General features: G+C 48.2%; 3 protein-coding genes across 13 annotated transcripts in view; 2 read left to right on the top strand and 1 right to left on the bottom strand.

Moving 5' to 3' along the window:
• The window catches only part of KIF5A (kinesin family member 5A), a 57,847-nt gene extending 46,077 nt beyond the window's left edge, over positions 1-11,770 (top strand). For 2 of the 5 annotated variants that reach the window (XR_014544684.1, XR_014544685.1), the window contains exons 24-30: positions 5,912-6,128; positions 7,102-7,255; positions 7,952-8,034; positions 8,355-8,382; positions 8,578-8,704; positions 10,255-10,641; positions 10,936-11,770. Coding sequence is in view for 3 of the 5 variants with exons in the window: in XM_083599617.1 (XP_083455743.1) it covers positions 4,065-4,085; positions 5,912-6,128; positions 7,102-7,255; positions 7,952-8,034; positions 8,355-8,382; positions 8,578-8,656 (582 nt within the window). In the remaining 2 variants the exon portion in view is untranslated. Of the gene's footprint in view, positions 1-4,064; positions 4,086-5,911; positions 6,129-7,101; positions 7,256-7,951; positions 8,035-8,354; positions 8,383-8,577; positions 8,705-10,254 lie in introns of all 5 variants that reach the window. The other 3 variants (XM_083599617.1, XM_083599618.1, XM_083599619.1) reach the window with 2 other exon arrangements.
• On the bottom strand, positions 4-24,295 carry LOC310756082 (uncharacterized protein). Of its 5 annotated transcripts, none has more exons than XR_014544687.1 (6): positions 18,456-19,741; positions 17,413-17,574; positions 15,518-15,597; positions 15,244-15,369; positions 13,228-14,779; positions 4-1,648 (listed from the first exon to the last, which is right to left on the bottom strand). XR_014544687.1 is itself a non-coding variant. In XM_083599697.1 (6 exons), exons 1-4 carry the CDS (start codon positions 23,901-23,903, stop codon positions 15,350-15,352), a joined length of 363 nt encoding a protein of 120 aa, XP_083455823.1. In that variant the 5' UTR covers positions 23,904-24,295; the 3' UTR covers positions 11,705-11,828; positions 13,873-14,779; positions 15,244-15,349. The 5 variants fall into 5 exon arrangements, 1 of the variants encoding a protein (XP_083455823.1); XR_014544688.1 differs by lacking the exon at positions 4-1,648 and adding an exon at positions 11,705-11,828 and having other exon boundaries at positions 13,873-14,779; XM_083599697.1 differs by lacking the exons at positions 4-1,648; positions 18,456-19,741 and adding exons at positions 11,705-11,828; positions 23,803-24,295 and having other exon boundaries at positions 13,873-14,779.
• The window catches only part of PIP4K2C (phosphatidylinositol-5-phosphate 4-kinase type 2 gamma), a 41,623-nt gene continuing 34,481 nt past the window's right edge, over positions 20,422-27,563 (top strand). Inside the window, exons 1-2 of one of the 3 annotated variants that reach the window (XM_083599665.1) lie at positions 20,481-20,690; positions 25,814-25,898. Coding sequence is in view for 1 of the 3 variants with exons in the window: in XM_083599664.1 (XP_083455790.1) it covers positions 20,562-20,690 (129 nt within the window). In the remaining 2 variants the exon portion in view is untranslated. Of the gene's footprint in view, positions 20,691-24,482; positions 24,617-25,516; positions 25,612-25,813; positions 25,899-27,563 lie in introns of those variants that run through there. The other 2 variants (XM_083599666.1, XM_083599664.1) reach the window with 2 other exon arrangements.

The following is a 27,563-nucleotide window of genomic DNA, read 5'->3' as shown; positions in this document are numbered from 1 at the left end:
ATGGGAGCTGGAGACCCATCATAAGTGGGGTGGGTGGATGGGGGTGGAGAACCACCTGGGCAAGGTAAGACAGCTGGTGAGTTCAGCCCTGTTTGTTTATTTATTTATTTATACTCAGCCCTCTGGGTGGGAAGCCTCCCCCCCTCCTTCCCCACTTCGCATTGTCTCTGTGTATTGTGGCAGCTGTGAATGTTTCTTCATGACACCCTCTACTTTGCTGGAAACGCTACCTGGATTTTCTCCCAGTCCCCCCCCCTCCACTCGCAAAACCAGCTTGGCAGAAAGCACTGCATGGGTGGCTTATACACTCATCCTTGCTAGATATATTGTCTCTGTGGCTATCTCCTTCCCCAATCAAACCTTGCTTACACCATTTAGTATGGTGTTTGCTTAGATCAGGGACCAGGGGACTTGTGACTCTCCAGATGTTGTTGGACTTCCAACTTCCATCAGGTCCAGCCAGCATGACTTATGGTAAGGGATAATGGGAGTTATAGCCCATCAACGTTTGGAGGGTCACAGATTCCCCATCCCTGACTTAGATCTTCTCCCCCTTCCACCATACCAGAGCCACTCCTGCCAACGTGGCTCTGGTATGGTGCCAGATTTAGATCCTGGGCAGCTCCTAAATAGGCACAGACTTCCAGTTTGTGCTGAGCTATCTGCACTTTTGTTTTGCCCACCTGCAACATTCTGCCCATCTTACTGTGCCACTGCCGAGAAATGCTTGCCAAGCAACCCTCCTGCAGTGGTGGTGTTTGGGCTGAGAGTGGCGTTTGGGGCTAAGTGGGAAGGTTCTGTGTTGTTTATGTATCTTTCTTCTGACTGTGTGTATGGGGTGCTGATGTGGGCAGGGGTGACCTGTCCTATTTTGCAACCTGAGGTGAAGCGGGAATGTGCCACCTCCTGCCCTACTGCCATGCTGCAAGATTGCTAGACATCTCGGAAGTAAAACCCACCCTCTGGCTGATTGACACTCCAGGCTAGCCAGTGGTTCGAAGAGAAAGAGGGAACTGTTTCCTGGAGCAGCAGCTTCAGCCAAAGAATGGCAATGGCAACAACTCATTCAAAGCCAAGTCTTTGCTCTGCCTTCTCACTAAGCGGCTTGCCCAGGAAATGAGCTCTTCTAAAAGAAAGCAGGCAGCTACCCCTCTCCCCATTTCTCTCTCACTCACACTGGTTTTCTTTTGCTTCAAACATAGAGAGCTCATCTCAGCTAAAAGAAAAGAACTCACCCAGAAACTCACAGATGGTACCTAACACCACAGAAACCAGTGCTGATATGCCCAGGAGCCTCACCAAAATGCTCGAGAGGCTGCGCCTCCATAGGCCCATACCTTCACATGTGGTGGGAATGCCCCATAATCCAACCCTTTGGGGCAGCAGTCCTACAATAAATGTGCAAAATAACTAAACAGGTATTAGAAGTCGCCCCATTGAACATTTTCCAATATAATAATGCCCACTCACATTATAAAGAGCTTATAACCCACCTACTCTCAGCAGCCAGAAGCACCATAGCCGGGCACTGGAGAGACCTGTCAGGAGTGTACATGGACCAATGGTATCAAATAGTATGGGAAATACCCTTACTAGAAAAGCTGATAAACTGAAACTGACACAAATACGGACAAATAGAAGAAGATGCCTTCACCCCAGTATGGTTCCCCTTCAGCCCAACAAGACAACAATAAGAATACGCTGGCAGCATATGACTCAATATGGCCAACCTGATCCAAAAATCCATCCCCTCACACACATATAAACAAATCTCACTACAGCCAACCAAAGACAACCAACCAAATCCTAGGCCAGTCCCAACTTCTCTCACCACCAAGGAAATACAACAGGTTAATAGTAAGAGAATCCACACAAGTGACGCTGACACAAAACCCGACACATACACTAAGTAGAAGAATAGAAGCATTACCACCCCACCCCACCCCACCCTCCTCCCTTTCCCCCTCCCTTCTTACCAACCTTATATTGTTGGTAAGAATATCTTGCTTACAGAATATCTTACTGTTGGTAAGAATATCTTACAAAAAAAAATTGAAACTGATCTGTAGGAAACACAGCTTGAAAAAATAGACAATGCACATATTTTTGTAAACTAATAAATCTTTAATAATTTTTTTTAAAAAAAACAACAACCCATAGAGAGCTTTCTCTCTAATCTAAACTTGTTGAGGTAGCCAGTGGAGAAACCCTCAAAGGAAACAGGAGGCTGTCCACCTGCCCCCCCCCCCCCCGGCCAACTCTCTCTCTCTTTCCAGATTCCTCCTACCTGTCCCTTATTTTGCCCATCCAAAGGTGGCAACTCTACTTAGAAATGTATGTGTGCATGTGCTTGCTCTCTCTCTTGACTGTATGTGTACAGTGCGGGGAAGTGATCAGAGAGTGCTGCCAACGTCACACATGAAAAAATCCAAATATGCTCACTGGCCTAAAAGGTGGGAAACCTCTGGCGTAGTAGTCCTGCAGCCACAGAGACAGCACTTGAGCAGCTTAGTAGGGGAAAGGTAGAATATACACTTTGCCTGCAGAAAGACCCATGTTCTTCGATTCCCAGTATCTCCAGGCAGCTTTTTAGATACCAGTGGGCATGAGGGTAATAGGCTTAGAACATGTAACCTGGTTGCATGCATGTGTGCGGTCAAGAAGGCATCTTTGGTTCTTTTTCACCTCTCATGGCTTCTTACATTTTATTCTGTTCCTTCTCCAAGGCTTCAGAGTAATAAACATGGGGTCAGGCCTACACGGTTGAGCGAGTCCAAATTCCATATGTGGCCTGAAAGAGCTTGCCAGCAGCAAGGGAAATAAAATTCACTGGTGGAAACTTGCAGTCTGAGGGGCACTGATGCCAGGGCAGACTGGTGCCAGGGCTGCCTAGGGGCAGCACCAACCCAGTGCTGATGTTACAGATGTGAAAGGGGATTCTATGCCAAATCCACATGCTCCTCCCATCCACTTCCTCTCCCAAAATGATGTTATCATCTACAATCACCTGTGCTTTTTTGAGGGGGGGGTTGTAGAGGGGGACACAAGAATTACTTTCAGACATCCTGTTTAATGAGCAGCCAACCTGATTTGTTTGCAGAGATAAGTCAAAACTGGCTGCTTATTGAGCATTCATTCTTATTTGTCTTCATTGATGTGATCCTGCTTCAAGAGTTACCCCACCCCTTTCCAATGCTTTCTCCCACCACTTTCCTTATTGCAAAAAGTCAGTTTTTAGGGGAAGTGAGTTTGTTGCACAGGAGTGCCAAATCCTCTGTAACTGCCCAACCTGAATTTGCCCATTTGTGATAGAATCCCACCTGAAAGCAGTGGCAGTCTGGAAGCACCCCAGGGTTCCTAATTTGTCCCCTGGCTGCCATGTGATCAGCCATTAATGATGACTAATGTGAGTCAGGCCACCTTATTTTCTTTCTCTATTACAAACAAGCCTCCTGTGCAAACTGGAGGGGGTTTTGGTAGCTGGGTGGGAGGAGTACGCAGGCTCCAGATCCTGAATCAAATGATGGGGCAAGGAGGAAGTGGATATTGATCATGAGGGCTTGACATGTGTTTAGAGGTGAATGGCTCTTTTACAGTTCTTTGGAGACTTGTGTGCTAACCACTGGAATGGACTGGTTCAGTCCAAGGTTGGGTGGGAGTAGGAAAACAATGAACCTCAGAATGGATGCTGAACTGACATTTGCTGTATTCATTTCCTGCCTTGCTTCCCAGCCCAGACTTTCTCTGGATTGTTCGTGTGTCTAAGCTTTCACATCCTTCTATTATCCCTGCTGTTATCTCTTTCCCCCATAGAATTCTCTGTACTTAGCAGATGTTGGGCTGGTGTGTCCTACCCAACAGTTCAGCTCCCAAAAGAGGAGTTCCCTTGCTTGCAGCTCTAGGAATGGGTACCGTCTTCATACAGTCAGCCATAGGCACACTCTGTTGCTGGGGTGTTTAACTTGTCCCTCTCTGAGTATACAGAGCAGGGTTTGGCTGGGGACTCTGTCAGGGTGCTCAGTCACTGTCTGTGTCCCCCTTTTCCCCTCGCTGCTGCACCCTAGTTGGATCGCTGGGTCTCCAAGGTACCGTATGGCCTCTCGCCCATGTTTATCTGCCTGCTGCGCTGGGCAGGAAATGTTTGCACTTGGTGACCAAATTGGGAGCACATGCATATGGGGGGGGGGCAGTCAGGTGTCTGTTTCCTCCTCACCATTTCACTGCCATGGCAAGCCTATCCACGTTGACAACTGTGGCATCATCTGGTACTAGGCCTCTCACTGCTACCATGACAACCCCAGCCACTGTGGCCTGCATGGCTGACACCATGGCCCCATTCTTGGCAATCTCATGTGTGTGACTTCTATGGCATCTGGCAGCTCTGCTGCCATGGCAACACTGACCAGTTTTTGCCTGTCCACCAGCAGCTGCTACAAGGGAAAGAAACAGTGAAATAAATTTGAGTTGCTCCTCTCTAAATTCTCAACAGCGGCTCTCTCTCTCCTCTGCTTCAGGAATAGGTGGGGGTGTTGTAAAGATTGGAAATAGCTAGTTTTGGACTCTGGAGAAACTCACAGATCAAGGCCCTGTGGTTTTCTGGAAAGGCATGATTCAAAAGCCCCCAGCCCTCCCCCCACCCCCAATATCAATCTCTCAGATGTGGGAGTCAAATGTTATCACCTCAGATATTTTCTCCCTCTCCCTTGGAGGCTGTGCTACCCAGTGGCTCCCCTGCTATTTTTTTTTATATAATCATGCTGGTGGCTGCCCCCCGCCCCCCCCGGCGCTTATTCACCTCTTGCTGCCGTGCTCTTGACCTCCTTGCATGCTGCTCACCCACCTGCCTGTAGATTAGTTTGTGTTTGATGGGAGAGCTAAAGGATTGCCTGGGCCTGGAGAAAGGAGGCGCTCACCTTCAGACCCTCAATTTGCACCTCATGGTATTCTCCTGTGATGCAGCATGGTGCACGGCTTGGATCTGAGACACTTGGGCAAAGACTGGGATCCACCAGCTTAGAGAGAGCCAGGGGTGGATGCTACTTTGAATGGACGGGAGCTTGTCACCAGCATCCAGGCTGAATATAGGTTCTAATCAATACAGGTTCATATATCTTTGATGACAGATGGAGTACATTTGGCACTCCAGGTGTTGTTGAACTCTAGCTCCCACCTGCCCTAGCTAGAACAACCAGTGGTCAGGAATTATAGAAGTTGGAGCCCAGCAATATATGGAAGGCTATAGATTCCCCAATGCTGCCTTTAATACAGAGGTGGCTAACCAGTCACTCTCCAGATGTTGTCAAACTCCAGTTCCCATTATCTCTGACCATTGGCCATGTTGTTGAGGGGCTGGTGGGAGCTGGGAGTCTAACAACATCTGGAGGGTGACACTGGTCAGCCACCTCTGCTTTAACAGATGTGCAACAGGAGGAATGTCCCCCCCATATTATCATAGCCCTGCTATGGTGGCAGAAACTATATTTACTAAAAATGCCCTTCTGTGCAACTATTTCAATGTCTGAGAGCTCTGCCATCTCTTCAAACTAGGAGGCCCAAGGCTAGTTCCACAGTATGGTCACACAGATGTGGTGGATTCACTAGCTGGGTGTTCAGACACCCAGATGCTCAGAGGCCACAGATGCCTTCCCAGAGATGAGGCGGGTGTTTAGCATTCTTGCAGAACATATATGGTGTGAGAAGTGGGCATGTGAGGCTTCTGGGACAGGGTCCAAAACAGGGCGCAAGTGTTTTTCTGGAAATGGGAGGCAAATGCCTGGAGGACTAGCAGAGTAGAAATGCATTGGAGTGAGGGCAAGGGCCAGTGTCTTGGGTCTTCAGAGGCCCCTCTGCCTCATCTTCTTTATCCATACTCCCTGTTTCTCTTCTCTCCCTGTGAACTCATGGGGCTCAGCTGGTTCGCGACAATGCAGATTTGCGTTGTGAGCTTCCTAAACTGGAGAAACGTCTTCGGGCTACGGCTGAGAGAGTTAAGGCCCTGGAGGGTGCACTGAAGGAGGCTAAGGAGGGCGCTATGAAAGACAAGCGTCGCTACCAGCAGGAGGTGGACCGCATCAAGGAGGCCGTGCGCTACAAGAACAGCATGAAGCGCAACCACTCTGCGCAGATTGGTAAGCAAGCAAGCAGCAAGTGGGGGGGGGGGTTGCATGTGGAAATTGCTGGTACTGTGGTAACCTTATGTATGCGCATTCAGATGTTGCATCTCACTGTGTTCAGTGAGGATGGCTCTCTGATAAGAATTGATTATTTGATTTCTACTCTGCTTAATATATTTAAAATATTTCTAAGTGGTGTACAAAAAAGAAGCAACAACAGACAACTTAAACATCTTACAAAAATAGGCAGGTACATATAATGTTACATTATTACAAAGTTAATAATATATAAAAATCAATATCGGTTCATTTCCATCTCAGCCTCTGGATTCTCACCCAGGGCCAAACAAACTCAGCTCACCCACAAAAGTCTCACAATGAGATGAGTTCCTGGAGACAGTGGAGATCACCCTAGTCTTTGATTCTAGACCCGCTTTTTATGGGCAGGCTAAGGTGGGAGGAGACGGAGGGTAAGTTCTGTTGCACAAGTGCAAGTCCTTGTACAAATGGGATGACTTGTTGGTTAGAACCCTGAAGTTCTCGTGGTAGCTTCCGACACATTTAAAATACAATAAAATGGACAAGAGTTACTAGAGTGTGACATAGGTATTGACATTCCAGCTGAGTCTTCTGGTCTGTTAATGGCTGCCAAGTAATCAGAAGCTGCGTACTTCACAGGGCAGCACATCCTCATTGGGTTGCTCCAGATGTTTCTCATTGTGGCTCTGGTGTCAGATGCAGGAGGCACTGGAGGAGTAAAAGTGCTAGAGGCCTCCCCACCCCTCTTCAGATGTTCCAGCTTTGAAACTCTATAAAATACCATGTATGTTGATGCTGCTGTAGACATTGATAGCTGGTAAGGAAGGAAGAAACTTGCACACTGGCTGTTCTAAGAGCCGTTGGCTAAGCTACGCGGGGGAGGAGAAGCTCAGAATGAATAAATGAATTAAAATGTTGTGCTATGTCTGCTATCTGTGTCCCTTTGCAGCCAAGCCGGTGCGGCCAGGGCACTACCCAGCTTCATCCCCCACCAACGCCTATGGTGTCCGCAACCCTGAATGCATCAGCTACACCAACAGCCTCTTCCAGAACTATCAGAATGTCTACCTGCAGAATGCTGGCAGCACTGTGCCTGACAGCTAGTGAGTATCCTTCACCTGTTCAGAAGAATAATGCGCAAACTACTTATGGCTCACTAAAATCCCACCCTCCAGCTTAAATCAAGGCCTACTTGATAGGTTTGCCTAGTCCTATTCCCAGGCCAACTTTTTTGAACAAAGAGGCAAGGCTTTTTGTCCCCTGGTTCATATTCTGTTTTCCACCTCACATCAGATCAGAAACTCTGGCTCACCAGTAAGCAGCTGCATACCAAGGATAAAAGAATTTTATTAGACTGAGCTGTTGCTAGAGATGATTAAAAAACCTCAGCTGGTACAGTTCAACCTACTTTAAAAAAAAATAAATCTTAATAAATGTTCATTGAGATTGAAACTATTGAAATAATTATTGCAGTCAGGAAGGAAAATTGTGAAATGGACTTTCTTGCTCCCACTGATGATTTTATGAGATGTGTACCCACCCCGTTTCCAGACTATATGCTATCTACAGGAATCCAGCAGTGACTCCCCCAATGGGCATATGGTCTCCTTCTATTCACTAGTCAGATCTTGCAAGCACTCATAATCCATGCCTTTCCTCCCCAAGCCCATTAGGAAGCACTTTGCTTTGGAGGGCTCCAATCAGCCCTTTCCCCCCACCCCACCAGACCATAGGTGGAAAGAGTCCCAGACTTCCATTCAGCCCTCACAAATCACTTTCTCTGCTTTTCACCCACCCAGCTTTACCAATGCCTCTTCCAGCAGTGGAAGCAGCTCCTCCAATGCCCCTCTGACCTCCTATCAGAAGCTCAATGTGGATAACGGTAAGGGGCTGGGGCAGTGAGAGATGCATGTACGCACATGAGGCAGGAGAGTGCCTCGGGGAGATGTATACATTCACTTCTTTGAACTGCCTGTAGTTGCCTCTGATGGCTGCCTGGGATCTTTGTAGAGCCCACCAAACTAAGAGTAAACTTTCGTACAGCAGTATTGGGCATATTGTGGACAGAGTTTATCCTCTTGGGAGTGGGATTGACTTCTCTTTGAACACCTCAGGGTCCCTTCCAACTCTACAATTCTGTGATTCTAACTTTAATGCTGCCGTTTTTATCCTTCTATGTTATTCACCTGGACCATTGCCCAGGAAATGCCACAGACATCAATGATAACAGGTGAGAAACTGCAGGGTGGAACTCTACTGAGGGAGGTTCCTTATAGATTGAATAAAATAGTTCCATTGATCATTCAGGGTGGCTGGATACCAAAAAAAAGACTATTACTTTCTATGTGCAGGTGTAGGGGGGAAAGTTGAATAAGTGGGAGAGGGGATGTCTGAGCTGCCATGCATTAAATTTCCCTTCCTGTAGAAGTGACCTGCCCTGTGGGGTTGAAGCTGATGAACAAGCCAAGCTCTTCCCACTTCACCAGGAGACTGCAGCCAGCTAATAGCAGCAGCAGCACCAACTTCCCTATCGGGCCTCAACACACCATCAGGTACAGCCTCTCCCCTGTTCTCCACAGCAGCTCATCCTCTTTTCTGGGGCTCTTTTAAAACTGTGTCTTCTCAGGAATCTAACAAGCCTTTCTATCAACTCTCTCCACCTATGCTGTTGCTTTCTCTCAAGATTTACCAAGCTGCACAGGACCATAGATAGGAACACAAGTACTCTCTCATTGTGTACAACTTCAGAGCCCAAACCCCCAACATAGTCCCTAAGAACTAGAAGACTGCTTCATTAAAAAGAAGCCTGGCACAAGTAGGACATCCTATACCTAAAGCATCCTTTAAAAAGGACTCCTAGAGATGGTACAGATCCCACTATTAACATTCCACAGCTTGCCCACCATCTGACAGCCCACCCACCCACCCACACAAGCAGGAAGCCACAGCAGGACTATCAGCGACAATGCAAGTGTTCAAATTTTCTCTTTAAATGTTGCATCAAAGGTAACATTACAGAGAATGTGTACATAGGAATATAAGGATATAGGAAGTTGCTTTGACCAAGGCAGACCAATGGTCCATCTAGCTCAGCATTGTCCATGCTAACTGGCTGGTGCTCTCCAGGGTTGTAGACAAAGGACATTCCCATCCATATTTGGAGGCATTTCCATCCCTACTCCCTGAAAGACTGGGGAGGGAGATATATTTGCCCTCTCCTTTATTTTCTTGTTAAAAAGCTCTCTGCCTGAGATCCTGGAGAGCCACTGCGAGTCAGAGTAGTCAATGCGCCATCTTGAAGAAGGTAGTGGTGCGTTCCTTCCTTATGAAGACCTCCCTGGACCCATAAGTGTTAAATCACCCAGCAGTGAATACCTCATTTTGAGCAAGGTGTTAGAAAGGATGGTGGCAGCACAGCTTCAGCCTTGCTTGGAAGAAATTGAGTCTGCATCCCAGTATGGCTTCAGGGCTGGTTATGGCACTGAAACTGCTTTGGTCACCCTGGTTGATGACATTTGTCAGGAGAGAGATGTGGGGAGTACAGTCCTACTCATTCTCTGTGATCTCTTAGCACTTTTAATACTGGTGACCATGGTATCCTTCTGGAGTGGCTGAGGGAGGTGGTGTTGCAGACGCTGTACTTCAGTGCTTCCACTCTTACTTCCAGGGGCATTTCTAGAAAGTAGGTATGCCATGGGAGCTGTCCTTTGGTGTCCAGTAAAGTTCCATCTTATTCCCCATACGCTTTAACATCTATGTGAAGCTGCTGAGCCATCATTAGGAGATCTGGAGTGATGTGTTACCAATATGTGGACCCAGTCTAGTTGTGATTGCAATTTGATTTGAACTTTTGCTAATACTGTATTTTTTATTACTGTAACTCACCCAGGGACCTTCTAGTGGTGGTGGGAGTAGCAGCAGCAATCAATCAATCAATCAATCAATCAATAATAAATAAATAAGAAAGAATAGGTGGAACCATTACCTTGGTGCAAGGCACCTTCCTCTTTTCCTATACATGCAGCTGGAGTGCAGGAGCCTGGTGTCTTGAGGCCATCCCTACTTACTCTTCTCTCTCCCTTCTTTTTCTCTTCTCTTTTAGTTTCTAAATGGGACGGAAGCCTCAACTCTGCATGCTGCAGCCTGGCTTTCCATGACCTCTGCTGCAAATGGGCCCTGTTTGTGTGTCCTGCTCTCTCCATGTCCTGTATATTTATCCAGCTGCTGCTTCACTCCCACTGTTTCTCTGTTCTACTCACTTAACTAGACAATGATATATTTGCTTCTTTCATCGGGCCCCCTGCTCCTTAGTCCAGGAGCCTGGTGCCCCTTCTTCTTTCCTGCCTCAGTTGCCTTAAGGGACTGGCTGCCACTGAAGAACCCAGACATAGAAGCACCCTGCTGTAGGAACAAGTTTCTGCCTAAGAGAGGGACAATAAGGCATCCCCCTCAAAACTTACTGATCCTAGCCTGGCAATGCTGGACCCTGGTGTCAACTAGGCCTTGCCATGCCCTAGGAGAATTGATACTCTCCAGGTTACTAGCTAGATGGGCTAAAATCACCATTTGTAGTGTTAGCTGACTCTGCAAAAGAAGGCCTGGAGCTTCAGCACCCAGCTGTTAGTCCTACTGGATGTTTCCCAAAGGGGATAAAAGTACCTTGGGCAAGTACCTTTAGCTGTTTTGGAGCCCACTATGGTGCTTGAGCCTCAACCTTCAAGGGATTTGATTTCCAGTTTCCCCTGCATATGCCTACAGGCTGATGGTCGTTGTGGCACTTTAGGGATGGCTAGGAAATGGTTTTCTACAAAACAGAGCTGCTTACTTGTTTCAAAGCTCTGCTGGCCATCTCCTTCAGTAGGTACAATACAAATGCTGCCTATTCTTTGAGAATGAGCTGATCCCTTGTTAATGGGGAAGGGTGATCAGCTGATGTTTTACCATTGGGAACAAAGGAGGGAGCACATAATGGGGACTGTACGGTGGAGGAGGAGATGGGCAGCCCCTGCTTAAGCCTGCAACTGGGCATGAGGAACACAGGGGCTCCATTCCATTCTATAAAGGGGGAGACAAAAGTTGTTTGGGGGGGAGCGGGGGAAGAATACAGTTTCCAGAGCAGACAGACTGGATGTGGTTGTCAGTTCTGTAACATGTCCCAACCAACCAGAAACACTGCACATCCAAGTAGGCAGGCTAAGGGTCTAATGATTCTTCAAAGTGGGACAAAAACGAGGCTGCTATCAACACATTTTTGGTTGCTCCTTTTTTGTGTCTCTTGATAGCTGGGTCAGTGGCCTTTAGTCTGTTATTTCTATTTATGTCCCTAAGGGGAACAGTGAGTCCACTGCACATCTTCAATTAATGTCACCACTTTTGAGTCACGCAGAGCAGACAGGGTTGTGGGAGCAGTGGGGAGATGGCAGCTCTTATGGGGGACTTACAGGTCTGTTTGCTGTCAGAATGCTTAATGGCAAAAGCCTTGTTTTGGCTGCCTTGCTGGAGCTGCTAACACCCTGTAACTTTATTCCTGTCTGCTCAGATCACACCAAATGTTGCATGTCAGAATATTAAGAAGTTTATTTAAAAAATAAATGAACAAATATGTTAAAAAATAACAATTTTGCATTCTGTCTCTTCTTGTACATAAGTTGAAGGAGTATAGCTGGACAGGATGAACTGCAAGAGGAACAAAAAGGTATCTAAGGTGTGCGAGACAAAAAATATAAACTCAGTAGGTAGTCTGGCTGCAGTCTTTTTCAAAGATTGAAGATATGTGATAGGTAAAATGCCATCTTTGGCTAGTCAGACTTAGGCTGCTATATGAGCTTCACAGAATTCTTCATGATACGTGATGGGCATAAACAAGTTTTGAGATATTCAAAGCATAAGAAAGATGGTGCTGCCTTCCCTCCTCAGAAGGAGGATGGGGAATTCCCAACATAGAATTATATTACATTGCCAGCTAAGTGCTCCACACAATGCTATACATCCTAGAACAGGCATAGGCAAAATCGGCCCTCCAGATGTTTTGGGACTACAACTCCCATGATCCCTAGTTAACAGGACCAGTGGTCAGGGATGATGGGAATTGTAGTCCCAAAACATCTGGAGGGCTGAGTTTGCCTATGCCTGTCCTAGAAGATAAAACGAAACAATGGGTTCACTTGGAGACAGGCACAATCGAAAACACCCCCACCACATTTCTCCAAAACAAACTAAAGAAAATCCCCACAACACTAAGCAGGTTCACATGAAAAAGTAGGTAAAGTGTCCCCAATCCCATCCCCACTAATCCCCCTGGCTCATCACCCACTATTCCATCATGCAGCACAAAACCTCCAAATAAAGACTTGGCAAGCCAAAGGCCTATACTACCTAAAACACCTACAAAAATAACATACCCATATCAACACCATACAAGACAAAATAGAGGACACTCAAATACCTTTGCTAACACACCACCAACTTGCACACTTTCTTAAACAAGCCCACAGTAAAATCAGCAGTCACTAGGCCCTCGACCAGCTTCGAAAACTTTCTCCTGGCAGCAGAGGAATACAGCAGGGGGTTGGTATCCATAATATACAAAATACTGCTTCGGAATCCCACAAACCCCCTCAATGCAATCAAAAAACAATGAGAGCATGACATAGGCTATGAAATGAACCCTATCCAATGGACTAGAATGTGGTCTACACCTACCTTTAAAGCCATCTCAGCCAAAATAAAGGATATCACATTGAAACTTGCTTACAAATGGTACCTAACGCCACAGAAACTGGTGCTGATACACCCAGGAACCTCCCCAGAATGCTGGAGAGACTGCACCTCTACAGGCCCATACCTTCACATATGGTGGGAATGCCCCATAATCCGACCCTTTGGGGCAGCAGTCCTACAATAAATGTGCAAAATAACTAAACAGGTATTAGAAGTCACCCCAGAACTGCCCTATTGGACATTTTCCACCTTGCTCAAAATGAGGTATTCCAATATAAATCATATGGGAAACACCCTTACTAGAAAGGTTAACCAGCAGGCTGAAACTGACACGGGGACCATTAAAAGAGCATGCCTTCACCCCAGTATGGTTCCTCTTCATCATATATACAGCCCAACAAGACAACAACAAGAATCCGCTGACAGCATATGAATTAATATGGCAAACCTGATCCAAAAATCCACCCCCTCACACACTTCGAATGTAACTGATCTATTTTAAAAAAAGACTCTATGACCTGAAAAAGAGACAACGCATGTACGTAACCAAAGAAAATGATTAATAAAAATTATTTTTAAGAAAAAAGAAAGGTAGTGCTGAATTCCCAGATGCAGATTGAAACAAATCTGCATTAGCAATACTGTTCTAGAAAATAGTAGTTGGGAGTGGGCAATTTGCACATTTAAGTTACAAATGATACAGTCCCAGGGTATGATCTGAGAGCACATGAGACCACTTTGTATGTTGAAGCTAAGCAGGTCTGGGTCCAGTCAAGGCTTAGATGAGGTGACCTGGGAACTGCATGCATGCCACCTTCGGTTAAATGATGGGAGAAAGGTGGGATATAAATGTAAGGAAATAAAATAAAATGGCTAAAGTCATTTACATTGTTGATAATGGACATTTACAGAATGTCCCATATTTGCAAAAAAAGAATTGTGATTCCAAAAGTGGACACATGGGTGTGTCTTGCCAGGAGAGGTTTTTTCTTCCACTTACCCACAGTCTTCTTTTTGCTGATGTGCAGCTGCAGACGCCCCTCCTGGATTAGCAGGTGCTCCATAAGGTCAAGGTTTTGCACAGCAGGGGCAGAAAAAAGGCAGCAATTCACAGAGGGAAAGAGCAGGACAAGGCCAGGGATTGGAGGGGAGGGCGAAGGGGAGGCCCTACCTGGAACTACCTGGCCAGTGGCTGGCTGCTCTTGTGCAGAGATCGGTCGTCCAGGCGCTGTTGGTAGACTTGCAGCTGCCAGTGATTCTCTGCCTGCCGCAGCTCCTCCTGGATGTCTTCCAGGATCTCCTTGACCTCATCGCGGGCCAGGCAGAGATACTGGTGCTCATAGGTTGACTCTGTGCGAGGAAGGTGCAGAGAGAAGAGAGTGGGGCACAGAGGTTGCCTGCAAAGTTGGTTTTATTTAAAGCAACTCCCAGCACAAACTGGAACAAGGCTGCATTTAAAAGCAAACAGGTCTGGAAGGCAGATGAGCAGCAGCAGCCCAGATGCACAAGGCAAATGGATCCTTGTTTGCTGGTAGGAAAAAGTGGGTTGCTGAACAACACCTATGCCCTACAGCCTCAGGGGGCACTAATGCAAGTAGACGGGGTTGTATAAACACACACCATCATCTCCTCCTCCCCCCCCCCATCACCCTCTTGGGTGCTGGCTTTCCCTAGTAAGGCAGGCTCAATGCAGCTCACAATCTCCCAAAGATAGAAAGCATACCAACATGAAATCATGGAGAGATGCAGCTTTCCTGGGACACCCTCCCCACCACACAAAGATATGGAGAAAGAGAGATATATTATCGGTGTGCTGGATGATCTTATTCAGCAGCAGAGGGTAACTGGCCAGGCACTGCATCTCACAATCCAGGAAATCGGTCAGCCGGTGGTCGTGGCATTCAGGGCTGCTCTCAATTTCCAGGGAAAGGCAGAGAAGAAAGCAGACAGACAGCATGTTTCTGGACACCAGAGAAAGTCAGCCACCTCCAGGGTCACAAGCAGCAAAACCAGTGGGGTGAGCCTTGCTGCTCAGCTGCTGCCTGCTTAGGGAATTATCTGTTGGGGCAGCTGGGTTGCTGCTGTCAGAACAGAAGGCTGCCCCTCATTCCAAGGACACCAAATCCAGGGAAAGCCCCCAGAACCCCTGCAATCTCATACCACCTGGAGATTGGGGTTACCCCCTAACCTACACCATCTGGCTGGTTCTCCTGCACGTTTGCATTTGCCCAGGGAGTGGGCAGCAGGCAGAAGAGGACAGGCCTCCTGCCCCTCCCCTCGCATGGGAAAAGAGCCCCCCAGGGACAGTGCCCAGCTAGCAGCTGAGAAGGCCCCTACCGTGAGCTCAGCCTCCTCTTCTCACACAGCTTACCTGGATGACACGCCAGAACCGAGCATCTCTCTGCCACTTCATTTTAAGGATCTCCAGGGCCCTGGCCTGCTGCAAGCTGCACTTCAGGATGGCCTGCCGGAGCTCCTCACTTGCAGCCACACCAAACTGGGGGGAAGGAAGGAAGGAGGGGGGCAGGGGAGAGGAAACACGCCTGGTGAGAATCAGGAAATCAAGGGCCCAAGTCCACTGGAGACCCACAAGCAGCCCCTTCCCAGTTGCCGCCAGCCTCTCCGCCCTGTTCTGGGATCCTTACCTGGGAAAGCAGCAGGTCCCTGATCTCCACAATGAGAGGCCCTTTCTCCTGCAGATCCTTCATTTTCCCCAACAGAGAACCTAGGAGGAGAGGGAAGAAACATGGGAGGGGAGGTTGAGCAAGGCAATGGGAGTGGGGGAATAAAGAATAACCCCAGCAGGGACAGGAGGGGGATGGAGATGGCCTGCTCTTTTTTTAATACTACTTTCTCAGTGCCGGAGAGACCAGGAATCTCATTTATTTATGTCATTTACACCCCACCTTATCCTCCAAGGAGTTTAAGAGGGTGTCCACGGATTCCCTCCTCATTTAATTCTCACAACCCTGTGAGGTAGGTTAGGCTTAGAGGCAGCAACTGGCTGCCACCTCCATCCTCCCCTGCCCAAGGCAGTGGATGCCTCTGAACAATCCCCATTCCTGGGGGGGGGGGCATTGGGCTTGCACTCCTGCCCTGCTGCTTGTGGGCCCCCCTGAAAACAGGCTGCAGGTCTAGCTGGGCCCCTTGGGCCTGATCCTGCTGCAGAGATCTTTGGATGCTGTGCTTCTATTTTTGTCCCTTCTCCCTGGATAATCAAGAAGAAGCGGAGTCCTGGGCCAGGGAGGCCTGGGCCGGCCACAGAATGGGGACTGGTCTGGAGGGGAAGCAGACTTACTATGGATCTTAAGGAGTTCTCGTAGATTGGGGACAGCTCCTCCCGTGATTGGAGTTTATCCTGATACATCCACTGGTAAAACAGGACTACCAGAATTTCTTTATTTTTAAATTTCTATACCGCTTTATATTTTTAATGAAAAACTCAAAGTGGTTTACAGCATATTAAATCAATCAAGCAATCAAGCAATCAATCAATCAAACAAACAATAGCCGGGCGATGTTCCTCCGGCCTCATGAGGAGCCTCTTCAGTGGGACTGGTGAGTGTGGGCCCAGCCCCCTAGGCCAGGTGGAAAGGGCCTTGAGGGGAGCAGCCTTCACACCTCACAGCCGGGCAATGTTCCTCTGGCCTCATGAGGAGCCTCTTCAGTGGGGCTGGTGAGTGTGGGCCTCACCCCCCAGGCCAGGTGGAAAGGGCCTTGAGGGGAGCAATATGAATATGCAGTGAGTGCAGATGGGGGGCCTCTGTCATAAACGGCTCTGTGCAAAGAGGGCAGAAGGGGAAGAAGGTTAGGTAGAGGCCGAATCCCAGCAGGGTCTGGAAAAGAGGGAGCTTAAGCGGGTTGTTCTTTCCAAAAAGACGTGGGCTCTGCCTGACAAGGAGAGATGGATCCTGCTCTCCTCCTGAACTGGGAGCAGAGCCAAAAGAGTGGCCATTGGTGGGGTCCTCCTTGGCCCAAAGTGACCGCCACACTGTCCAGCAGGTGACTCTCCAGCACCTCAGGAAGGGGGTCTCTCCTTCCCAGGCCTTCCTGGAGATGCTACTGCACTTGGGGCTCATGCAGGCAAGGCAAGGGCTCCACCGCTGAGCTGTGGCCATTTGCCAGCCTGGACACCAGGAAGCACCCAAAGCTCTGGTGGTTTTAGGACGGCGTGACCGGTGTGGCCGCGCTGGGCGCCGCACTGCAGGGGGTGCCGAAACAATGCTGTAGAACAGAGCGCAAGAGGCGGCAGTGGGCTGGGGGAGGGGAGGAGTTGCACAGGGTGGCACTGGAATTTGAGAGCTCCAAGGTCACCACTGCCATTCTGGGTCTTGTTTGGAGAAAAATTCTCTCCTGGCCATTTTCGAGAACTCAAAGGTTCCAGGCTCCCCTTGGGAGGGAGAAGGACCCACTTCCCAGCAGATCTCCCAGGCACTCTCTCCCACCCTATGCTTTAAGAAAGTGAAGTTCCTTCTGGACTCCCTTGCCCAATATTTCTGTGGGAGACCTGAGGAAAGAGCCACAGAAAGACCCTCCTCACCATGGATGGCTTCTTGGCAGAGGGCCTCCCGTGCCGGAAGAGAAGCAGCAATCTCTTGGCCAACCGTCTCTCTCCATAGGCTTCCATTGCAGAATTCTTCTTCCAGCTGCAAGGGGAGGGAGGGGCTCTGCCTTGGCTATCAGGTCGGAGACTCTGGCTCTTCTGTGGAAGAAGGGAGAAGCAGGGGTCTCAAGTCTGTGCTATAGGTCTCCAGCCCTTGTTCAGGGCCAAAATAAACCTCTGTCCAGTCACCCAGTGTTACGATGCTAAATTACCCTGATGTCTTCTACATCAAGCCTCCCCAAACCTGGTTCCCTCCAGATGTTGCTACTGGACTCCAACTGTTGCAATTCTGTTGCAATTTGGATGGTGACAAAAATGAAAACTCAGAAAATTCATCTGAAAACTCCTTGGGGAAATTTCTGGCTCATGTAACACACAGCATGGGGGTTAGAAAGGTCAAATAACCAAGGAGCATCTTTAAAAACTAGGCATGTGGCGGGGGCACAAATCTTCAGGATCCCTCCCCTCTTTTCCATGACTTTACCTTCTATGCCACCCGCGGCACATTATGCAAAGGATCTTCAGAACCAAAAAGGCCCAGAAAGTCAGTCAAACAGCTTTCAAGACAGCAAAAGAAGAAGAATGGATGCTTTACGGGCGGCTGACTGATCCAATTGGCTTTCAACTGACCCAGGGATCCTTTTAAACAACTCACCTGGCCTCCTAGGAAACCAAGCATTCTGCAGGATTCCACACCTAGTTGTGAGGTCAGAGACTGGACAAGGACTGGAGCCAATGGGCTCCGGGCTCCAGGAACGCTCTAACTGCCAGGCCCGTGGCACCACTGGGCAACTTCAGGCAGCTGCCAAGCGTGTGGCCCACCCCTGCATTTACCCCCAAGCAGACGGCTCAGGAAGCTGGATCTAGGCTCCCCTTAAGAGTTTCCCCCAATTCTCCCAGCTTTGCATCCTTCTGGATGATCAAGAAAATAAGGCAGGCCATGGCTGTGGTCCAGTTTCTGGCACCTCCTTAAAACTCACCTGTTTGCCCAGGTGTTGGATGGCTAGTGGTTCATCATTAGGTCACGGTGTATTATAGGTTCCAGTGGGCTGAATCTTCTTTTAAAAAATGGGGGGGCGCTTTATTGTATTATGAAGCCACCTTCTCTGTCTGCCTAGGTCAGGGGTCAGCAAACTTTTTCAGGAGGGGGCTGGTCCACTGTCCCTCAGACCTTGTGAGGGGCCGGACTATTTTGGGGGGGGGGGGGATGAACGAATTCCTATGCCCCACAAATAACCCAGAGATGCATTTTAAATAAAAGCACATATTCTACTCACGTAAAAACACCAGGCAGGCCCCACAAATAACCCAGAGATGCATTTTAAATAAAAGGACACATTCTACTCATGTAAAAACACGCTGATTCCCGGACTGTCCACGGGCCGGATTGAGAAGGCGATTGGGCCGGATCCGGCCCCTGGGCCTTAGTTTGCCTACCCATAGCCTAGGTGCTCACCCACATTTGCCACCTCTAGGCATCTTTTTAAAATATGTTTGTGCACCTAGAGGCCTTTCTTGGTGCTTTATTGTATTATTACATGAAAACTCTACATCTTCTCCAAGGAACTCAAAGTGGTGCACAAGATGCAATTCCTCTCTCCAAATTATCCTCACAGTAACCCTGTGAGGTAGGCTAGGCTGAGAGCCCAAAACCTGGTCCAAGGTCACCCAGGGAGCTTGATAGCCAAGAGGGGACTTGAACCCTGGACACCTGGGTCCTAGTCTGGTCTGGACACCACAGTATGCTAACAACTTGGATGGCTTTAAAGGAGGATCAGACAATGAAGGAGAAGACAAACAATGGCTACGAGCCGTGGTTGCAATACTTTGCCTTCACAATCACAATTAGTAACACTTTGGAACAGGGCCGACCCAATACATTTTGGCTGGGGAGGGTTTTTTGTTCTGTCACTCTGGAAGTTGTCTTAAATCTTGTTAGTTCCTTTCCTTCCCCAACAGCACCTTCCTGGAAGCAATGCTGGCTTAGAAAATAGAGAGCGGAGGGACCTGCCCCCTGGCCTACCTCACAGGGTCGTTGTGAGGAAAACGTAACGAAGCAATACCAACCATCCAAAACCTACATTAAACCAGCTAATCTGAGACAGGGAGGGCAGGACTGTAATGCGTGGACTCGGAAGTAGGCTCCTGCCCAGCGCTTACAGAGCGGAGCGCGCAGCCGTCTCCCTCGGCGGAGCCAACCGCCTGCCTGCCCTGACTCCACGCTGGGCTCCCCCTCAGGAAAGGGTGCGAAGAGTGGGTGGGTGGGCGCTGGGAAGCAAGGCACAGCTCATGGGCCCTTGAGGAGATAGATCACGGGTAGGCAAACTAAGGCTTGGGGGCTGGATCCGGCCCAATCGCCTTCTCAATCCGCCCCACAGACGGCCTGGCAATCAGCGTGTTTTTACATGAGTAGAATATGTCCTTTTATTTAAAATGCATCTCTGGGTCATTTGTGGGGCATAGGAATTTGTTCATTGCCCACCCCCCAAAAAATATAGTCTGGCCCCCCACTAGGTCTGAGGAAAAGTGGAGCGGCCCCCTGCTGAAAAAGTTTGCTGACCCCTGAGCTATAGGATAGCCATCTTCCCATGTCTAAAGGGCTGCCCCGTGGAGGATGGAGCCTGCTTGTTTTCTCCTGCTCCGAAGGGCAGGACTCGAACCCACGGCTTCAAGTTACAAGAAAGGAAATTCCGACTAAATATCAGGAGAAACTTTTTGTCACTAGGAGCTGTTCGGCAGCAGATCAGATTCCTCGGAAGGCGGTGGGCTCTCCTCCCTTGGAGGCTTTTTAGCAGAGGCTGGCTGGCCATCTGCCCTGTTGGGTCTAGTTGAGATTCTTGCATCTAGAATGAACTCGATCACTCTACCTATGATTCATCTGTTACCGGAAGTGCAGGTCATCCTCCCTCTGTGCGTCACTTCGCGCTTTCCCTCTCTGCCCCGGCCGACTTCCTTCCCTCCCTCCCTTGGGTCACGTGACGGCGGCATCAGCTGATCGCCGCTTCCGTTGCCGGCGGCGAGGCTGAGCGAGCGAGCGGCGGGCAGGGCGGCTGAGCGGGCGAGGCTGGCAGCGGCAGCGCCCGGGGATGGCAGCCTCGGTGGGGCCGGGGACCCGCACCAAGACCAAGAAGAAGCACTTCGTGCCGCAGCGTGTGAAGGTGCTGCGGTCCGCCGACCCTCTGCTGGGCGTGCTGGGCTGGGGGATCAACCATCAGGTAACGCCTCCCGCTCAGACCCCAGATTGGGATAGCTCAGGGGGTAGAGCGTGGGACTCATCATTCAGGGTCGTGAGTTCGAGCCCCACGTTGGGTGAAAGGGTCCTGTATTGCAAGGGGTTGGGCTAGATGACCGTCGGAAGCCCTTCCAATTCTACCCTTGACCCATGTATGTGGGATGTGGCGGGCAGCTACTGAGTTGGGGCGGGGCGAGATCTACTCCTGGTAGGTGGGAGAAGGAAGGAAGGTTCTTGTTTAGGATCCATTCACAAAACTGTCCTGAATTGCAATAATTTAGCATTTTTCTATTGTGATCCACCATGGGGTCTTTGGATGAAGGACAGTATACAAATTATTATTATTTACATGCTTAATCTCTCTGTAGCAAAACAACCACCCCCAAACTCCTTAAAGACCATAAGACGTTATTATGGCACATGCTTTCACGGGCCAGAATCCCCTTCATCACATGCACACAAAGCATTATCCTGATCCAGAGATATTTGGCAACTTTGGTATCCAACACATTCCTTCCCACCACCACTTGTTACCTCTTTCTTTTTATCACTTCACCATCACCATTCTTCAAGATATAATAGCTTATAGTAGCTGCCCCTCTTCTCTTTTCAGTTAATCTTCCCCAATACCTGGTACTAAGAATCATTCACTGTGTGAATACACTGGCTAGCAATAATTTCTGCTTTGTTACAGTTTATATTGGCTTTACGTTAATGTAGGCACTTCCTCGGCTGTTGTGAACTGTTTTGAATGCGTGTTAGGGAAGTGTAGTATTTGCTTGAAAATGAAGCATTCCAAAGGCAAATAAACAGCATCAATAAGTACATTGGTCAAATTTTGATATTAAACTGGTGTCTCCATGTTCTCTGGGGACACTGCTCTTGATGGCTAGGCTGAAGCAATCATTGTGTTGACACTGAAGGGGTGAACCAACACATTCATCTCTTTTCCCTTTTCTGTCTTGTCCCTTGCTTCCAAATCTGGTGGGTGAGGACTGCCCACCTGATAGGGTGGCTAAGAAAGAATCTCAACCATACATCGCACAGGTATCCTATTTGCTTCAGGGAGATTTTCCTTATTTACTGCAAGGCTCACCCTTCTTACATGCCTGTGAATAGCCCATGTGCTGCTTCAAAATGTGGAGGAGAGACAGGTGTTCTGACCACTTTAGCCTTGCAGTAGAAAAAGAGAACATTTCTTCAGTTGGAAGAGTGTAGTTGCAGGTAGCAGGCTTCTGGTAACCAGATCTGAAACTTTCCTGTATTCAGCTGTTGCTCGGTGATAATTTCCTTCTGCCTGGGACTAGCAGCTGGAGTTTTGGAAAGCAGTCAGGTAGCTGCTGTGGGACTTTCTTGAGATCAAACAGGTACCATATTTTTCGCACCATAGGACGCACCGGACAATAGGACACACCTTGTTTTAGAGGGGAGAGAACAAGGAAAAAAAATTCTTCCACTCTCTGCCCAGCGCCCCTTCAGCGAAGCGGCAGGAGGCGCTGCGCAGAGAGTGGGAGAATTTTCCCCCTCTTGTTTTCCCGCTCTAAAACAAGGTGCCGTTTAAGGTGCGTTCAGGCGGCTACCTTGGAAGGTTCCTTTCGACCTGCTCTTTGGGGCTGGCGGGGGGAAGCCCACCACCAGCCCCAAAGAGCAGGTCAGGGAGCAGCGGAAAGGCGCAGCGGAGAGGCTGCTGCCATAGTCACGCGTCACTTCTCCAGCTGGGAGAGGGTTGCGGGGCTATGGCTTCTTTAGCCCCGCACGCGCTCTCCCGGCTGGAGAGGTGATGCACGGCTATAGAGGCTCCTGCCATAGCTGCGCGTCACCTCTCCAGCCGGGAGAGAGTAAGCCGGGCTTCTTTAGCCCCACGTGCGCTCTCCCGGCTGGAGAGGTGGTGCGCGGCTATAGAGGCTCCTGCCATAGCTGCGCGTCACCTCTCCAGCTGGGAGAGGGTCGCGGGTGGCTGCTTTAGCCCCGTGCGCGCTCTCCCGGCTGGAGAGGTGACGTGTGGCTATGGCAGGAGCCTCCATAGCTGCGCGTTACCTCTCCAGCCGGGAGAGGGTCGCGGGGCTATGGCGTCTTCGCTCCATAGGACGCACACACATTTCCCCTTCATTTTTGAAGGGGAAAAAGTGTGTCCTATACAGCGAAAAATACGGTACCTTTGTTTGTTTTGGTTTGATTATGTGTTTTGTGTCTTCATTTTGTGAACCAGCCTGTGATCTTCAGGTGAAAAGCAGTATACAGATATACCGTAAATAAATGAATACCCAGGTTGTAGTCCTAAACACACTTAACCGAGCAGTAAGCCCCACTGAACACAGTGGAGCTTACTTCTCACTGAACGTGCAAAATATTACTCTTTCAGTCATGTATTTGCGGGCTGGCTGTCAAGGAACTCTCTGGGTGAACCTGACATCAAAAAATATTTCCCTCCATTTGAGAGCATAATCTTGGAATTTTGCATTGAAGGATTTTCACCAGAGAACAGAAATGAATGAACAAAGAAGTAGACGGATTACTTCTCAAAATGTCACTTTTCATTCTCCAAATACCCATCCCCTTCACTTGCTTGCTTTTTCATTTGATTCTTGCAGGGTGTTGGACCCTCTGAGTCCCTTCCAACTCTATGATTCTGTGGCTCTATAAAGCGATATCTAATGTGGTGCCCTCCAGATGCTGTGGACTACAGTTCCCATGGTCCCTGACTGTTGGTGATGCTGACTGGGGTTGATGGGAGTTGTAGTTCACAATATCTGGAGGCACCACATAGGCTATTCCTGGTTGATACCAGCACTTCTTAGTTTTAATCAATTTCTTACCAAACACTGCCCTTCTCCCCATCAGACTCTCATCTCTTGAGACGGTAGTTTGGGGAATCATCGAAGAGACAGAGATGCTGAAATGTCATCAGTTACTCAACATTGACTATCCTGCCATTGTTACTGGGCAAATACACTTCTTCCTCTGGGACCTGCATAGTTTTTTGCTGTCATTGTTAGGTATCTGTACTGAAGTACCTGAAGATTGCCTTCCCCATTTCTCCCCAATCATTGTTGCGTCCAATTCTATGGTTGGTCATCTATTCTCTTATCATTTACCTTTTAGTCTCCCTTGTGGGACTGAGAGGCATGAACAGCGGAGATGTGTTGGGGCTAATAGCTGAACTGTTGTCTTGTGGAATCCTCTTTCCATCCTCCATTCTTGCTGTTTTTATTCTGTGTTTTTGCTCTTGACCTGCTACCAGTATCCTATGCTAGTCCTTTTCATTAGTGAGTGGTATGCTTTCTCAACTCATAGAAGCTTTGTTGGGAGTGTTTGTGATGTCAGTAGAGATTATATAAGCCCTCTCACCATACTGGGGATTTTTTACAGGACTCTGACTGGCTGAAGATTGATTGGCCAGTTAGGCTCCCTCTCATGCATCCAAAGCTTCTGGCAAAGATTATTTTTAGACAGTAGACGGAACAGCAAAACTGTTATCCACACTTAATTGGGTATAAGCTTCACTAAACACAGTGGGACTTATTTTCAAGAAAACGCTTGTAGGATTGTGCTGCTACTGATTTCTCTAGCCTTTGTCCTTTTTGTCACTTAGATATCTTTTCAATTTTTACTTTAGAATGTTTACATGCTATCTTTTTGAATAAAAAATTCATCCAAGCTGGCTTGCATCTTAAAAGTACATCATCAACTGTGACAGAATAAGACACACTAATGCACACCCAACCTGAAACTCCTGAAAGGCAATTCAGATGACACATTCTATATAACATACTGCTATATGTTATATAACATCAGCAGTAAAAGATTCCTACAGCTGAATAGTGCTGCCTGTCCACAAGTGACCTGAAACTGTTCTCACAGCAGGGCTTTCCAAAATGATTATTGTTGTGGACTTCTCAAGGTCAACAGGTAAGGCTTTCCAGAGTGCCATGTCTTGTTAAGGCAGTACTTCCCAGGTGACTACATATAGTCTAAAATTCAGGATGGGAGTCAGCATCTTGCTCTTCCGCACCATTATTTTCATATTCCTTGTGACAAGGGGTTCACCAATACTATCTAGCCCTGTTTTGGTCCCATTGGGAGGCATCTTCCATGTAATCCCTTGAAGTTTGGTGTTTCCTGTTCTTTACTGAAATCCCTTGCTGAAGTCTCCTGCGAACTTGCATCTAGGTTCTTTTCTTCTTCTGAGTTAATAGGGGAAGGTATAGAATGAACTTTACATGTCCAAGTATGGCTCAATCAAAATTTACTTAATTTCTCTTTAAGAAGAGGATTTGTGGCTATGAATATGGAGATTTGCGCCAAGTACGCTACATGTAGATTCTTGGTGTTCTTGGCTTCTGTTTACACAGTTGGAATGCACATGTGATGGAATGACCAGGTCAGTTGGGCCATGAATGCCCTGGTGTGCTCTCATATTAACAAACTGGGATTTCTTACTGAGGGACTCCTTTCCATGGCTCATAGGAACATGAGTAGCCTGATTTTGGGCACTGCCAAAGTGTCAAGAGTGCAGTGCTCTGATAAATGTATTAAAGCATCATGAGTGGAAGCTGCAGTTCCTGTAGCACACTCTGCAACATCCTCTGTGGCGAGCCTGGCTTCATTTTTCAGCTCCAAAATAATGTCACTCCCCAGACCTTGGATGTGAAGGGAATTAACCAACACCTATAGGCCTAGAGTGTGTTTTCTGTAGAACAATAGTGGCATCTCTTTGTGAGATGCTTGCACAGGTCTTAAGCTGTCTGGCTGCATTCCTTTCTTTTCCCTCCCTAAGCTCAACTGACCCTTTCCCTCTGATTCCAACAGTTTTACGACCCCAAAGTATTGGGGGAGGGCGGAGCATATGAGCTCTATGGCACAACACCAGGATAATTCAGACTCCGGAATGAAGGAGGCGGCTGGTACGTGGGCCTCATAGCATGCCCTTCTGCCTTGCAAACTGTCTTGATTGCCGCAAGCATAAGCCTCTTGATGAACAAAAAGCCAGTTTGCTTCCTTCCGTTTTGCCCTTCACTGCTTCCAAAGTGTGATTGCAAAGCTTGTATTTGTGCCTAAAAATAATATGCTGTGTGGCTCGTGTTCCCTCCCCTTCTCTCTTTTAAGAAACGAGATAAAATAGAATTGGTGAAGTTAAGTCTGCCTTGCGTGTCTTGGGTCCTTTTCACTTGGCCTGGATGGAAACTTTCTGGTAATATATCTTGGCTTAGGTGTTTCCAGATCATTCTAACCTCTTAACTCTGTGTGTGCAGTCTTCTTCTGTATGGCTATTAATGTTGGTGGGGGATAGTTTCCATTTTAGAACTGGCTTACTAAATTGCAAGCTGCATTAACTCATTTAGAAGCATTGACTCTGTTCTGACCCTCATTCAGTGTTGGGAATGATACCAGAGAAACTTGATAATTATGTATGGAACAGTTTAAATATGCATAGCATCGTACAGTCCCAATCTCTCTCTTTCTTCCTCGCAACAGCCTTATGAAGCAAGTGGTGATTTTTCTTACTGTTTGAGAAAGTGAAGCAGTCTTTGCCCGTGGATCACACTGGGTTCATTGGCATTAGCAAGGCATTGCCTCTTGACCTCAGTTCACCATCTCTGCTCTCAAACTAAATGACTGAATGTGCAGAATAGCGTTTGTGGGTATAATAGTAATAATAATAATAATAATGTACGGTCGTACCTTGGAAGTCAAACAGAATCTGTTCCAGAAGTCTGTTCAACTTCCAAAACATTCGGAAACCAAAGCGCAGCTGCTGATTGGCTGCAGGAAGCTCCTACCACAAATCGGAAGCCACTGAAACTTCCAAAAATAGTTTGCAAACGGGAACAATCACTTCCAGATTTGCAGCATTCGGGCGCCAAAATTGTTCGAGAACTAAGGTGTTCAAAAACCAAGGTACGACTGTAATGATATTTATACCCCGCCCATCTGGCTGGGTTTCCCCAGCCACTCTGGGCGGCTCCCAGCAGAATAGTAAAAATACATCAAACATTAAAAACTTCCCTAAACAGAGCTGCCTTCAGGTGTCTTCTAAAAGTCAGATAGTTGTTTATTTCCTTGACATCTGATAGGAGGATGTTCCACAGGGCAGGTGCCACTACCAAGAAGGCCCTCTGCCTGGTTCCCTATAGCTTTATTTCTCGCAGTGAGGGAAAGGCCAGAAGGGCCTCAAAGCTGGACCTCAGTGTCTGGGCAGAACGATGGGGGTGGAGACACTCCTTCAGGTATACTAGGCTGAGGCCGTTTAGGGCGTTAAACGTCAGCACCAACACTTTTTGAATCGTGCTCAGAAATGCACTGGGAGCCAGTGTAGGTCTTTCAGGACTGGTGTTATATGGTCCTGGCAGCCACTCCCGGTCACTAGTCTAGCTGCTGCATTCTGGCTTAGTGGTAGTTTCCGAGTCACCTTCAAAGGTAGCCCCACGTAGAGTGCATTGCAGTAGTCCAAGCGGGAGATAACCAGAGCATGCACCACTCTGGTGAGACAGCGTGTGGGCAGGTAGGGTCTCATCTTGCGTACCAGATGGAGCTGGTAGGCAGATGCCCTGGACACAGATTTGACCTGTGCCTCCATGGACAGCTGTGAGTCCAAAATGACTCCCAGGCTGCGCACCTGGTCCTTCAGGGGCACAGTTATCCCATTCAGGACCAGGGAGTCCCCCACACCTGCCCACCCCATCCCCCCAAAACAGTACTTCTGTCTTGTCAGGATTCAACCTCAATCTGTTATCCGCCATCCATCCTCCAACCAGTTCCAGACACTCACACAGGACATTCACTGGTTCTGATTGGAAGGCGAGGTTGAGCTGGGTATCATCTACATACTGGTGAACACCCAGCCCAAACCCCAATA

This window comes from Podarcis filfolensis (assembly GCF_964270895.1).
Source record: "Podarcis filfolensis genome assembly, chromosome: 2".
NCBI classification, from domain to species: Eukaryota; Metazoa; Chordata; class Lepidosauria; order Squamata; family Lacertidae; genus Podarcis; species Podarcis filfolensis.
This window is presented reverse-complemented; position numbering and strand designations above follow the sequence as displayed.